Source organism: Rhinoderma darwinii, chromosome 8, assembly GCF_050947455.1.
Source record: "Rhinoderma darwinii isolate aRhiDar2 chromosome 8, aRhiDar2.hap1, whole genome shotgun sequence".
Classification (NCBI taxonomy): Eukaryota; Metazoa; Chordata; class Amphibia; order Anura; family Rhinodermatidae; genus Rhinoderma; species Rhinoderma darwinii.
The window spans coordinates 25,352,991-25,368,858 of NC_134694.1; the positions used below are offsets into that span (position 1 = coordinate 25,352,991).

At 41.1% G+C, this 15,868-nt stretch overlaps 1 protein-coding gene across 2 annotated transcripts in view; it reads right to left on the reverse strand.

Annotated features, from left to right (window-relative positions):
* The window catches only part of CRB2 (crumbs cell polarity complex component 2), a 129,151-nt gene extending 123,575 nt beyond the window's left edge, over window positions 1–5,576 (reverse strand). For both annotated transcript variants that reach the window (XM_075835516.1, XM_075835515.1), the window contains exon 1: window positions 5,333–5,576. In XM_075835516.1, coding sequence (XP_075691631.1) covers window positions 5,333–5,405 — 73 coding nt within the window. In that variant the 5' untranslated portion in view covers window positions 5,406–5,576. The remainder of the gene's footprint in view (window positions 1–5,332) is intronic.
* Window positions 5,577–15,868: the final 10,292 nt, after the last annotated feature.

A 15,868-nucleotide genomic window follows, 5' to 3' on the forward strand; every position in this document is an offset into this window, starting at 1 on the left:
TACTTATTTCTCTGTGCACAATGCAAATAAATATATATAATTTTCACTGTGATTTTCTGTTTTTTTTAAATATAATCTATCTCTCACTGGTAAAATTAACCTAGCCTAAAAATTCTAGACTGTTGATGTCTTTGACAGTGGGCAAACTTACAAAATCAGCAAGGGATCAAATACTTATTTCCTTCACTGTATATATATGTATACACACACACACACACACACACACACACACACACACACACACACACACACACACACACACACACACACACACACACACAGCTATTTTGTGATAAGTATATAAAAAAAAATTCAACAGGACCCGCCAAAGGCTTTGTTCAGTGATGCCATCTATGGTTTGTGCTTGGTTTGCTGGATTACTTGTGCATCACTGGACTTTGTGTATTTTGATTTCTTGCTTTGTAGAGGCTAAATGGAAAAGCATGACCAGTTCAACATATCTAATTTCTTATCGTTGACAACTAAAGTAATGGCATAAAAGAGCTTAATGTCAGAGGGTATAGAACAGACAGTGCGTCCTGCTCATGTCCCTATTGCAGTTAAAGGAATACTACACATGAAGGAAATAGGACAAAGTGAAGAGAATCATCTAAATAGCTTTATAAATATTCTGCATAGGAATTGCAGCTAAGTAGCAGTCATTTTAATGTGAGTGCAATATGACTGGCAGCAAAATGTGAAAGGTGTTGTATAAGATTAGAAAAACATGGCTGCTTTTTTCCAGAAACAGTGCCACTATTGTCCAGGGGCTGTGTGTGGTATTGCAGCTCAATAGCTCACTTGAATAGAGCTGTCATGCAATACCACATATAGCATATTGACAATGGTAGCGCTGTTTTTGATAGAAAGCATCCATGTTTTTCTAATTTTATACAGCATCTTTAACATTTGCAACCTATAATTGCATGATTTGATTTCAATCTTTTTCTCACCATAGAAATCAACAAAACGCTAAGCTACTCTCATGACAATAAATTTTCACTGACTTTTATAGAGTGTGATTGCCACGTGATAGCTAGCTGTAACCTTTGCGGGCAGGACCAGCCTGGCACACTCCGGTAGGCCCATGCTCTTGCACAATAATGGGCCCAGAAGGTCCAGCTGAAAACACCATTTGGAGCAGAATTTGAAGCCCATCACTTGTCACTAGGGTGGTCTTCTAATGGGTTGAGTCACAAATAACCTATTCAACCTTATTGATGTCAAGTCCTGTCAGTGCAATGATAACATTCACAATGCGATTAAAAGTGGACGTGTACCTGAATCGGGCAAACCATGTACTGCTGCTTGATGGGCTAATTGTTTTTACTTAACACATAAAGCAGTCAGTCTCTAAAGCTCAAGAAACGAGTTCTAAAATTCTTAAATTATGCCACGTTGGTACCGTGTACCTGCTGATCTACATAGGTGGTGCCCCTCAGTTTTAGATGCCTGCTGGCGCTGAGGTGACTCAAGAGGTACGATGACACATATTTGGTGGAGTTGCTCTTCCATGAGAGGCTTCTGGGATGCAGTTCTACAAATAAACCATTAAGTAACAAAACTTGGTATTCCCGACACTCCCAAAGCCACTCTCCTGTTTATGTTTAATATGGCACAGTCTAAATACAAAACAAATTTACCATCTTCTATGGGCTACAAAAACAGTTATTCCATGTCATTGGAAATCGGTTGATCCTCCAACCCTAGAAGTATGGTTTGCAGATGTATCCCAAACCCAACATATGAAATACCTAAATCGGTCAAACCCCTGAGGACACTACACAATATGGCAACAACTGGTTTCTCTGGTCCGTCTTCCAATCCTCTCACATCTGCAAAACCATGGGAACTGACCATACCATATGACTATGGGGCAGCTTTCACTATGTTTTACTCTTCTCCACACCTCTCGACGTCCTAAGTATTTACTCGGACATGCAGTGTCCTTATCTACCCCATCCGTACCCTTTACGGTCTCTCCCGTCCTTCCCCTGTCATTCCTCTCCCGCTTTCCTTTTAGTGTCTGTGGTTTCTCTCATTTTACCAGTACTTGGAGTTCTCTTTCATACTCCACTGCACTTAAAAGACTTTGATCCGTTATGTTTTTGTCATCGCGGTCGTCCCAAATGTTGACTGCTATCATTCCCTATCAGGCTGAAAGAGTACATAAGAATTGAACCCCCTAGTACACACACTGTTCGGTATGAAACAGAGCGTTATGCACCTTTGTCTGTGATAGTCACTCCACGATAGGCTGAAGACGACAATGTCTATGTAGGCCGTCTTCAGCCTACCAGGAAGAGCCAATCACAAACAAAGATAAGCACTTCAGCAATGCTGGGGGTCCCATGATCACATGTGCACTTGCATTTGTGAATACCCTCCAGTTCCTTGATTGCAATGTTTGTATTTTTTGTCTTTGTTCTATGGAACAAAAAAAATATATCTTTGAATGATAAAAATAAACCACATTGGGCGTGTTCATGTTCCGTATGGATGGAGCCTCTGGAATTTTCTCTGGTGTTTACAATGTGACACATGAGAATGGACACTACCATGTGGCATAAGTCCACTGATAGACTAATATTAATGGGAACCGGTCTCCAGCATTTCACCTATTGAACTTTACTTATCCCTCGCTGGCCGCTGCTATCAAAAGTTCATTACAGTTTTCCCCTCTCCTAAACTCCTCCTCCATCTGTAAATAACGTTCTGCAAACATTGTGCGCTTTTTATCATAATAATCCAGTGTCCCTTTGTGTGCACACACCAGAAGAGGACATCAATGCACAAGCGCAGGATATTAAGTAAGGAGGCGTTGTAAAGTCGGAAAGACTTGAGAAATGAAGATTTGACTCTTTTCAAACGAAGATATGACTCTTATGCTCATTAGCATACGGCGCGGGAACACTAAAAAACTGAATACTAAAGCTGCAAAGCCGACTAAGAAGACAATCATAGGTTATATAGAAAATAATTTTCACCCACAACCACCAGGTATTGCTGGTTAATAGGTGAAATGCCGATGACAGGTTCCCTTTAAAGAGGCTCTGTCACCAGATTATAAATGCCCTATCTCCTACATAATCTGATCAGCGCTGTAATGTAGATAAGTGGTTTTTATTTTGAAAAACAATAAATTTTGAGCAAGTTATGAACAATTTATTAGTTTCTTAATGGACAACTGGGCGTTTTTTAAACTTTTTAACAACTGGGCGTTGTAAAGAGAAGTGTATGATGCTGACCAATCAGCGTAATACACTTCTCATCGTTCCAGCCCAGCTGGTTTCACTGCACCTACAGCGTAATCTCGCTGTGAATGACAGCACAGCGTGATCTCACGAGATCACGCTGTGCTGTCACTTAATCACAAATTAACTTTACCGAAGTGTCTTGAAAGTGAATAGACATTGCCTCCAGCCAGGATGCAATGTCTATTCACACTCCCGACACTTCGGTAAAGTTTCTGTGGGACTTACACAAAACAGCGTGATCTCGCGTGCGGTCATTAAGTCCCACAGAAACTTTATCGAAACGTCGGGAGTGTGAATACTATATAATGGAATACTATACAACGGAATACTATATAATGTAATAAAAGTCGTTATATAACACAAGTCTCCAATATGTTCATTTGTAGTATCGTATAGCTGCTAATAATGAGAGTGAATTAGGATAATGATTTTATTTGCACCAAGAACTAAATGGAAACCATAACATTACTCTAGTGTATAGTTGCCCTGAGAATAAAACTGAACATTTAGAAACAAAAACGGGTTTGGGCAGAAATTAATAAAATACTTAAAATAAAATGAAAATTGAATCTTACAGAATGATACATAATTGGCCTGGTGTTCCCTCAGTATAGAGAGACTAAAATGAATGTGTCTTAAACCTATTACTATGGGGTAAATGATTGAAAACTAAATCAGCCAGATTTCATTAATGAATAGCACTCCAAATTAAAGGGGTTCTGCCGCAACATGGACTCCAGCCATTACTTTCCCAGGGTTACATCCAATGCTGGTACTTCATACCCGGTAAGGAGTGTGGATTAATATGAAGGTGCCCATTAGAAATGTTCAGTTTTTTTTAAATTAGTGTTTATTTCTAACTTAATGGATATTAAATAATTATCTAAAAAAAAAAGTGTCAAAATAAATAAGATAAGATACATTTCTGCTATTTTTCATGATGGGACCTTCTCACTGTACAATTTTCCCAGCGTCTATCGGTTGTGAAACATTGTCATGCAAGTCAGATAACAACAATAATCATTTTGCCCAAGTTAATATTGCCATGATCCATCAGAAATGACCACTCATGAACTCATTACCACTCTAGAACCTACAGAGCAGTGGTGCTGCTATCTGGAAATGAAGGTCTCAGTTTACACATCTTACAATATGTAGACAAACTGTGATCTACATACCTGCACCTGGCACTGCGTGACAACACTGAGAAGATGCTTACTGCATTCACAAATTGTAATGAATGGGACAGGGTGATGCAGCTTACAAAAATCCAATATGCATGAATCTGCTTTTTGGAAGGGGTAAGAGAACTTGGTGAGAACTTTCTTTTTGTGTGCCAAGACTAAAGAGTCCTGGTCGGCTGGTAGATACTTCACATGCTCAGCAAGTTACCAAGGTTACTGGTAACAAAAGAACGCCTGCTGCCTCCATCACAAGTGCTTCAAAGAGGAGACAATGGCCATGTATGCAAGCACTAATTTACCTCATCCATGTGTGTATACATCTAAATGCAGTATAAAATATAGAAAAATAAACAGTAGAAAACTAATATCAATTCACTGCTTTATATATTATTCCTCTCAGATATAAATAAGCGATTAAAGTGATTTGATTTGATAACTATTGAATAATTTGTATAGCAGGGTTACGTACATGTCCTATGTAAAACCAGAAATAACACTTTGTAATACCGCTAAATGACAAATTATACCGTATACAACAAACATAAAAAGTTACTTTATATTTATGTGGTAGCTTTGTGGAAAATATTTCCAAACACTTCAAAGAGTTTGTAGATATTTTCCTAAAGCTAAATTTTATATTTGTATCCGGTATAATTTGCCATTTAGCGACATTACAATGTGTTATTTGTAGTTTTACATAGGACATGAACGTACGTAACCCTGCTGCATTATCTTATCTCTAAAAAGTTATATCACATGCCCCATAGAGTTAAATAACACATTTTGCTCTGCTAGATCTGTACATGTATTTTATAGAGAATATTTAATTTTGAAGGGCTGTGGCAGGTATAGATGAAGACAAATGATAAAACACCTAGTATGCAGGCTTACCATGTGTACAGATAGAGAGGAGCAGCAGTGTACAGGTCCTGTGTAAGCTGAGATTAACTCTCCTGAACTCCATGCTAAGTAGCAGATGTGTGGTCTGGAAGAAGAAAAATCCTTAAACATGGAAGAGTGAAGGTAAAGTGGCCGCCTCAGTTAGGGTCAGGGTGCTGCGTGCTGGAGGCTGGGACAGAGTGAGCTGAAGTTTGGGACTAGCACTACTGTTGTGGACAGAGACTGTGATGCCTTCCTCACCGAGACTGGATGCTCCTAAATAGTGGGCTGGATCTCCCGGAAGGGACTTAATACAAATTGTGCAGAAGACTTCACATGATCAAGCGCAGTCAACGAAGACTTTTTGGTCATGATTAGTAAGCAAGCACTAAAAGGTAACTTATAGTTAAGATATCACATTATTTAGTCATTTTTTTTAATTATTAATCTAATCATCCTCCAGTAAATTACATTAAAGGGAGACTTTCACCAGAAATGTACCTAGAAACTAGCATGAGAGTAATATAGTGTAAGCTCACCTGCCCCCCCCCCCCTCCTACCTCCCCAGGGGAATACCGTCCCCTACTGAAAAGATAATTACAGTATGGGACAGTATCCCCGTGGGGAGGCAAGGACTCCTAGCAGGATAGATAACTATGATGCTAGGAGCCCAGCTCCCTGAACTGTGTTCTACGCATGTGCCGTTAGCTTTCCCAAAGAATACAACAGTCAGTCAATGAAAAAGCAGTGTGAATAGGGTCGAACTCTTGTACTAACTTAACTTTCAGCTTGTGATTCTAAATAGGCACTGCTCTTTGAACAAACATTGCATAAATAAATAGTAAAAGCAAATAGGAGAAACTTTGTAATATATCTTATTAGGGAAAAACACCTCTCTCTCTACTTTTCAGGCTCCTTTTCTCCACTCTCCCTTCTAAGGGTATGTTCACGCGCATTCGTTTTACGCCTCGAATTAGGCCTGAAAAGACAGCTCCATTACGCCTACAAACATCTGCTCATTGCTTTCAATGGGTTTTACGGTGTTCTGTTCCCACGAGGTGTTATTTTACGCGTCGCTGTCAAAAGATGGCGCATAAAAAGACGCCCGCAAAAAAGAAGTGCATGTCACTTCTTGGGACGTTTTTGGAGGCGTTTTTCATTGACTCCATTGAAAAATAGCTCCAATAACGTCCGTAAAATACGCCGCGAAAAACGTGAGTTGTTACAAAAACCATCTTAAAATCAAGAGCTGTTTTCGCCTGAAAACAGCTCAGTATTTTCAGACAAATTTTGCTAAGCGTGTGAATATACCCGAACGGTTTACTCACTCTGAATTTACTGCTAGATCCATCTCGACAGGACTGACTATGAGCTCACTGAGGGATAAGGTTACAGCTGCAAATAGAAGTCTATGGCGAAATGAAGGGGGTAGGAGGGAGCAGAATGAGAGAAAGGCAGAGACAGATCCTGCGTCTGTTTCTAGTAAGAGTTTTATGTCAACCCAGGGCTGGATTCACAGCTACAGGGTTCATTACTGCTGTATGATGTCCTCTATGTTGCTAAAGCTTCTATATATATATGATAGATAGAGATAAGAGAGCAGAATTCTCCTCTTCTGTGTGCAGTGTATAGAAGATATGATGGCAGTTGGGCTCCACCTACTAGCTCGAAGACAACAGAGAATTAGATAAAGAGCCTGCAGAGGGGAAAACTTCTAAAACAATGCCAAATACAAGTCATAATAGTGAGAAATACCGTTATTCCTCAAGTACACACTAATTTTTAGGTTTAAAAAAAACAACTAAGTAATGTACCAAGTCATATGTGAACATATTTTTCATTGTTGTGAATATACCCGATATATGTACCTAACTTACATAGTAATGTTAGGGGACTAGCGGTAATGCTGCCAAGAATGTCATGTGATCGCTGAGACCAGCGATTGACTGCAGCAGCACGTTACTGATGAATGGCATGGGACTGCTGCAGGAGCTTCAGAGACCAGTGACCATGTTGTTTGTCACCATTTTGTGATGGGATTTTTGTCCGGATGTGAAAAAACAACGTAATTTGTTTGTGCATGCTCTTTACATATAAAATTGGTCATACCAAACGAAAATTTCGGTACAGTTCTAGTGACAAACAACCATAAAAATCCAACACATCAAATAGAGTCCCAGATAGATATCAGGAGTTGGTCGTTGTCATGATCGCCTACTCCCCGCACATATGACGTGCAATTGTAAAGTATTACTCCACTTTCCACTCCCACACACACCTATCGCATAAGGCTAAAAATGAGTTAAGCGCACCCCTAAACCAGTCCACACCTTCACCTGAACCCAATAGAATTGTGTGACAGTACCTAATCAGTCTACTCCAAAAAAGAAAAAAGGAATCTACCAATGCGTCTGAATGAAAGCAATAAAACCGCATCGGAATCAGCGCCAAAAACCTGCTGAAATCGCCTCCCATTGATTTCAATGGGAGGCAGAGGAGTTTTTTTTCCCTGGACGGCCTCTAGCCACTCACGGGGAAAAAAAGCAGCATGTCCTTTCTTTCCACGGGCCCGCCTCTGACCTCCCATTGAAAACTATTTGAGAAAGAAAAAGCTTTTGTTCGCCGTGAAAAACCCAGTGAAAAAGCGCAGGCATGTCAAAATCTGCCTCAACATTCCAGAAGGCATTTTGAGGCAGATTTTTTTCTGCCTGCAAAATACTCCATGTGAACTAGGCCTAATGGGGAGACGGATAGCAAATAATTTGATGCATTTAGTTGCTGTGAAACGTGATGCAACCAGTCTGTAAAGTGGATATGCCGCTATAAAAACGGAAGTCCTGGCCTGAGGTGCTAATGTGACAAATAAAAAAAACGGGGACAATATTTTTTAATCACTAACTGATACAAAGTATATAGTCTCATGCTTATGAGTCCACTGCATTCACAAATAAAAGTGCTGTCCTTGTACATAACAAATTGCAGGAAGTTAAATGTGCTGGGATGGGTAAATAAAAAAACAAAAAAACAAAACATCTATGGAAACTAGATCATCTCCTTTACAAAATGATTAGGATTAGGAATAACAAAAATAAAGGGCATGTCTATCTAGAATAGAAAAAAAAAAAAAAAGAATAGCCAGTAAAAATAACATTAGTTCCACCTTTCTCTCAAAAATTATTTTCAGCTGTTTCCCAGTACTGTGCTTGCCCTTTTAGGGGGGATTCACACGAGCGTGATTTGGCAGCGTGTAGGGCGCGTGGTTTTCGAGCGGCACGCAATGCCCTATAGAAGTCTATGGGGCAGTACACACAGTCCGTGTATTTTGCGCAGCGTTTGTTCGCTGCGCAAAATACGCGACAGGTTCAATAACTCTGCGTATTTCACGCATCACGCACCCATTGAAGTCAATGGGTGCGTGAAAACCAGGCAGGTCGCACGGAAGCACTTCCGTGCGAACAGCGCACGAGCTGTCAAAAGGATGAATGGAAACAGAAAAGCACCACGTGCTTTTCTGTTTCCAAGCATCCAAACGGAGTGAACCCCGACAACCGAAGCTAACTTCACCGGGTTCGGCCAAACTCGTTTTGGCCGAACCCGGCAAAAAAATTTCCGGTCCGCGACGTCGGGAGACATTCACTGTGCATGGTGCTGATAGAGTTAAACTGTTTCAGCACCATGGACAGTGACTTGCGATCCCAAAATACATGAACCTGTAAAAAAAAAACGAAGTTCTAACTTACCGATTACTCCTGTCTCCTTCCTGCAGTCCGACCTCCCGGGATGACACTTCAGTTCAAGTGACAGCTCCAGCCAATCACAGGCCAAGCACAGGCTGCAGCCAATCACAGGCTGCAGCGGTCACTTGGACTGCCGCGTCATCCAGGGAGGTGGGGCCCGATGTGAAGAGAGGCGCGTCAGCAAGGACGCGTCACCAAGGACGCGTCACCAAGGCAACGGCCGGGAAGTTCTCGGTAAGTAGGAACTTTATCTTTTTTTTTTTACAGGTTTTTCGCTGTTGTGTTCGGCATTCACTGTCGAGGGTGCTGAAAGATTTAGCTCTTTCAGCACCTTGGACAGTGACGGGCGTTGACAAGCCTCATCTCTATGATGCCGGCTGCGCGAAAATCACGCAGCCGCGCATCAGACACGCATGACACACGCAGCTGTCAAATGGTTTTTGCGCTCGCAAAACGCCGCGTTGTTTGCGCGCGCAAAAACGCAACGTTCGTGTGAATCTGCCCTTAGGGTAAGGCCACACAGTGCAGTCACCGTGCTTTTATGTTGCGTTTTTAAACTGCAGCAAGTCATTTTTCAATAGAAGTCCATGGTGAAATTTGTCTTATGGACGGACTGCTGCTATTATATTACAATGTGTTTTTTGTGCAGTTAACTGCATCTTCATAATGTCCGACTGCATGCAGTTACTGACCGCGCTGCCATTGTTGTCGTGAAACTGCTTGCGTTTTTGCTAACAGTTCTGCAATGCCTTGTAATGAACAATATACAGGAAGCATCAAACAAACTCCAACACGGATGACAACTTTGTCCATCAATTATTTCCTTTAAAAACGCAACAGAACTGTAGCATTACAGAGAAAAAAAACGCATGCAGTTGACCGCATGCGGTTTTCAAACACAACAAAACCGCGTCAACGACGCACCGTGTGGACTTACCCTTATTGGAGCAGGGCTTGGATGTTTAGCATTTCAGAGTCTAGAAAAAGAAGTGACAACCCATATACGAGCTGGAATCACTGCCACTTCCTGTTGTCACAAAAGGAAGAAACAGTTATAACTTCGCAACAACTGCGGAATGTCAGCTCTTTTGACATGTCCGTTTTTTTTTTAAATACTAGCATTCCTCCTCAAATAACAAGCACCTTTTTCTTAGAACACTGCATTGTGCCATTCCTCAGTTATTCTTCCTGGAAATTTATGAATGAATTGACAACTGTGTTAACATTGGGCGTGTGTCCTCTACCAGTCTGACCCTCTCCAATCACTACCAGACTGTGCAGGGACATGCTACTATGACAAGGGAGATGGTAACACCCAGTTATCAATTTATTCATAATTTTTCAGGAGGAATACCAGAAGAATGGAACACTCCATAGTTCTAGGAAAAGTTTCCATATGCACTATTTTATGGAAAATACAAGTTTTTACTAAAAGGAGAGCTGACAGGTCATCTTTAAACTTGGGTGGAGGTAGGAAATTAAATGAAGGGTGCGTGTTTAAAGGGTCTCTATAAACATTTAAAAAGCGCTACTGCAACTTTGTTTTAGCGATCGGTGGGGTCTCCGTGCTTGGACCCCCACTAATCAAAACTTCTGACATGTCACTATGACGTGAAAAGTTTTTTTTAAAAATGTAGTTACCTTTTAGGTTAGATTCACACGGGCATTGTGCATCTCAGACGTGAAAACCGTTCATTTTTCACGTCCGAAGTGCATCCGTGCTCTGTGCTGCAGGACGCGATATCACGCATCCCTCCATAGACTAGAGTCTATGGAGGGATGCGTGAAAAATAGGACATGTCCTATTTTCTCACAGACCCGTCACACGGTCCGTTGAAACAACGGCCGTGAGAATGGGCACATTGAATTATAAAGGTCCGTGTGAGGGTCGTTGTTTTGACGGCCGTTACACAGACGTTTAACACGTTCATGTGAATAAGGCCTTAATGTGTAGTTCTGATCTTAGGTAGAAATACTCATTAAAATAAGTATGCTGGGACTTGGATCTCCCTTCTATTTCACAATGTTAACTGTGCTATAACATATACAGTACATGTGTAGCATGAAAATCTCAAGACACAGAATGAGAGGATTTACAGATCCAAATTCCTGATGTGATTGCATTATTCCACTTGAAAGACCCAAAAACAAGTCTTGTAATATCCTCACACAACACCCGAGACAGCACAAAGCAAATTCTGAAAGTCATTTTGTACACTTATATATCTTTCTGAGCTTGCAGCTGAAACACATTACATTAACAGGGTTTCCAGTACCAAAAAAAATTGATGGCCTATCCTTGATAGTCCGTCAATATGTGATCGCTCGGGGTCCGACTCTCCTTAATTTCTACTGATCACACGGAGTCGCCGACACACTTATAGCGGCGGTTTACAGTAGCCTTCTCTCATTGAAGTGAATAGGAGAAGGCTGTAAAACTTTGAACCGCAGCTTCAAGTGTGTCAGCGATTCACAGTACGAGCAGTAGAAATGAGGGGGAAGGAGCGCTCTTACGTGCGCCGTGGCCCCTTCAAAACAGCTAATCGGCAGTGGGGCCGGGAGTCGAACCCCGACCGATCATATATTGATGGCCTACTATCCGGAGGATCCTTTAATGCCCTTTTTCACACACTGAAGATTTTGCATGTATTTTTTAAGCCAAACCCAGGAACGGACCCTCGACTGAAGAAATATATAAAGAAAAGTCTTATAAATCTGCTCTCCTGCATCCAATTCTGGTTTTGGCTTAAAAAAGCATGCAAAATCTGCAGCAATGTGTGAACAAGGGGCAAGGCTGGATTTACAGACGGCGTTTTGCGGCATTTTTCGTGATGTTCTTAAGGGTCAGTTCATACGTTGTGTAAATACTGTGGTTTTTCTGCAAGGCATTAGTTGCGGAAAATCCGCAGCAAATCAGTAGCAGCAAAGTGGATATGAGAAAAAAAATCTCATCCACACGCTGCATAAATACTGAGTGGAACAACCACTCAGAAACTGACCTGGGGTGCGGAATTTTATTCCGCAGAATGTAAATAGTATTTGCGTAAACGCTACTTATTTGTTTCAGGATTTACCTCCCCATTAAATTCAATGGGGAACTCCTGCAACAAATAGCAGTTATTGCGTTTTTTTGCGTCAAGTTCGCAGCGAATCTGCCGCAAAAAACACAACTCAGAAACAAAACAAAAGACTCATACTTACCCAGGAGTCTGTGTTCCTCCCTCCAGTGCGGTCTTCTGGAATGACACTTCATCCCATGGGACCGCCGCTGCAGCCAATCACAGAAGGCCGGCCGGCTAACAGGTCGGCTATGCGCTGCAGTTCTTCGCAGCGGACATTCTGGGTGAAAAACTGCACCACATTTTGGTGCGCTTTTTCGCCCCAGAATTTCCCTGCGGCACACAGGGTGGATACAGTGCGTGCATTTACGCAGCGCATCCTTCCCGTGTGAACCCGGCGTTTTTTTAACAGTGGCTATTGATGCATTTTTTTGTATTGTGGCCAGATATTACATTAGAGTCTACAGTGACATTTAAAAATGCACAACATACAACGGCATTTTGGTTTGTGGTGTTTTTGTTGTTTTTTTGTGGTCAGTGGCATTTCTTTCCATAACGCTGCATGCTCTGGGTATGTTTTTTCCCCCATAGGCTTTCTAAATGCCAGAACAAAAGCATTTACGAGATTAGACTACCATAAAATGCCATCAAACACGCCAATGAAAAGGCCATAAAAGAACGATGTTCCATTTTACAAAACGTTGATGTTTTCACATGCATTTTTCCATGCAGTTTAAAACTGCCCAAAAAATTTTTTAGAAAACAAATCTGCTGCGTGTAAAGCCACTCTTTAGGTACACAGGGTGGATATGCTGTGTAAACGTATGCAGCGTAATGGTCCTAGAATCCGTAGGGAATAACAGAAGAAAAACCGCACCGAATTGTGGTGCAGACTTTCGGGTGGAATTTCTGTGGAAAACAGTGCTTGAAAAAAAAAAAAAAAGCCAATACTTACTCCTTGGCCGTTGTCATAGCGACGCGTCCTTCGGTTCTCTGTTCGGCCCGGGATCCTGGGATGACGCTGCAGTCCATGTGACTGCAACAGCCTGTAATTGGCTGCAGCAGTTTCATGGGATGAAACGTCATCCCAGAATGTCAGGCTGCACGGAGAACAGAGGAACGTGCCGCTAGGACAACGCTTGGGGGCAAGTATTGTCTTTTTTTTTTTTGTTAAAAATTAATAAGAATTTTTTTCGGATTTGCAATTTTTGCAGCGAAATCACAGCTTTTTCGTCACAAAAATAGCAACATTTTCTATTTGTTGTGATTTTAACAAAAAAGGAGCGAATACGCAGCATAAATGGACATAATGCGAATTAAAAAACAAAAACATAAGACTGCAGGTCAATTTATAAATGGTTTCTTGGCCGTTTTTTTTTTTTTTTTTTAGCAGCGTGCGGATGAGATTTGTTCAAATCTCATCCACTCTGATGCTACTGTAATACACTGCAGATTTTCCACAATGAAATCGGTTGTGGAAAATCCGCAGCTAATCCGTCCTGTGTGAACATACCCTAAGGGTATGGTCACACTAAGGAATTTTGCTGCCAAATTCCACCTCCCATTTATTTCCATGAAATAATGAGCTAGCGGTGGATTCCGTTCGAACCTTTAATTGATGTCAATGGGAGGGTGGAATCTTCCTGCCGTCGGCAGGAATAGTTCCGCGCCAGCAGATTTTGCGGTGGGACCCGCCATGCAAAAACCATTATGTGAATTAGCCCTTAGAGTGCAGTCATTTTATTATTTCAGGTTTTTTTTTCACCCAAGTGTCCTGCCTCTTCTGAATGGCAAAAACAAAGTTTTTTTATTTAATTCCTCAATATTGTGTCATGCTTCTGCTCTTAGGCAAGACTTCTGGGATGTCTGCAAGGGCGCCTCTATCATATGAGTTGGGATTGCTTCCTACTGAATTTCTACATTAAATTATATTTAGGGTGTATTCACATGGTACGGTTTTGCCAAGTTTTTTGCAGCACAGTCAAAAAAACCGCATGCGCTTTTATATCACCGTGCAAAATCACTGCAAATTGCGGTAAAATCGCATGCATATTTGGTGACCGTGTGAATACACCCAAAGAAAGTCTTGTAAATAATTACTGATATTTAGCGAATACTTATGTTCAGGAGTAAAGAATCGTTTACACAGGCAGATTTCAGCGCATAACGAGCACTGGTTTAACAGGTTGATCAATCGATCTCGTTTAAAAGCCCTTTTACATTGGTCGATGCCAAATGTATGGGGGCGTACAGTCAGTAACGCATTAGAGACAAGGCCAATTTTTTTTTAAATTAAATTTTAGTTTTTCCTTTCCTGCCTTCCAAGAGTCATGCCTTTTTTTTTTTTTCTGTAGACAGACGCATGTTATTTTTTGGGATGAATTGTAGTTTTTAATGGCACTATTTAATGTCCTATGTAATATACTGAAAAAAAAACACCTTTGTGGGGTGGAATTGTTTTTTCGACGGCTTTCAATGTGTGGTAAATACAAGTTAGCTTTATTCCGTGGGCTGGTATGATAATGGCGATACCAGAATGACATAGTTTTTTTTTTTTTTGTATCGACATATTCTAAAGACCCATAATTTCTTTCCGTTTTCCATTGACCGAGCAGTTTGAGGGCTCGTTTTTTGCGGGGCAAACTTTATTTTTTTATTGGTTCGATTTTGGGTCACAAGACTTTTAGATTACTTTTTATTCCATTTTTTGGGGAAGCGAGGCGACCATAAAAAAGCATTGTGAAAGAATTTTGAATGTTTTTTTATTTTTACGGTGTTCACCTCGCGGGTTAAATAACGTGATACTTTAATAGTTCTGACTTTTACAGATGCAGAGATACCATTTGTTTCCCCTCCAGTGCATTATACAGTTAGGTCCAGAATTATTTGGACAGTGACACAATCTTCATGATTTGGGCTCTGCTGCCGCCACATTGGATTTGAAATTAAACAACTGAGATGCAACTTTCAGGTTTAATTCAAGGGGTTGAACAAAAATATCCTGTGAAACGTTCAGGAACTGCAACCATTTTTCTACACAGTCTCCTCATTTCAGGGGCTCAAAAGTAATTGGACAAATTAACATTACCATAAATAAAATGTGTTTTTTTTTAATACTTTGTAGAGAATCCTTTGCAGGCAATGACCGCCTGAAGTCTGGAACCCATGGAAATCACCAAACGCCGGGTTTCCTCCTTTGTGATGCTTTGCCCGGCCTTTACTACCGCTGTCTTCAGTTGTTGCTTGTTGGTGGGTCCTTCTGCCTTAAGATTTGTCTTCAGCAAGTCAAATGCCGCTCGATCGGGTTGAGATTTGGTGATTGACTTGGCCATTGCACAATATTCCACTTCTTGCCTTAAAAAACTCCTGGGTTGCTTTCACAGTATGTTTTGGGTCATTGTCCATCTGTACTGTGAAGCGACTTCCAATCAACCTTGCTGCATTTGGTTGAATTGGAGCAGAAACTTAAAATCCCTGAACACTTCAGAATTCATCCGGCTGCTTCTGTCTTGTCACATCATCAATAATCACTAGAGACTCAGTGCCTTTGGCAGCCATGCATGCCCATGCCATCACACTGCCCCCCAACATGTTTTACAGAGGATGTGGTGTGCTTTTTATCATGTGCCGTTCCAAGTCTTCTCCATACTTTCTTCCTCCCATCATTCTGGTACAGGTAGTTTCATGCTGTTCCAGAACTGGGCGGCTTCTTTACATGTTGTTTGGCAAAATCTAATCTGGTCTTTCTATTT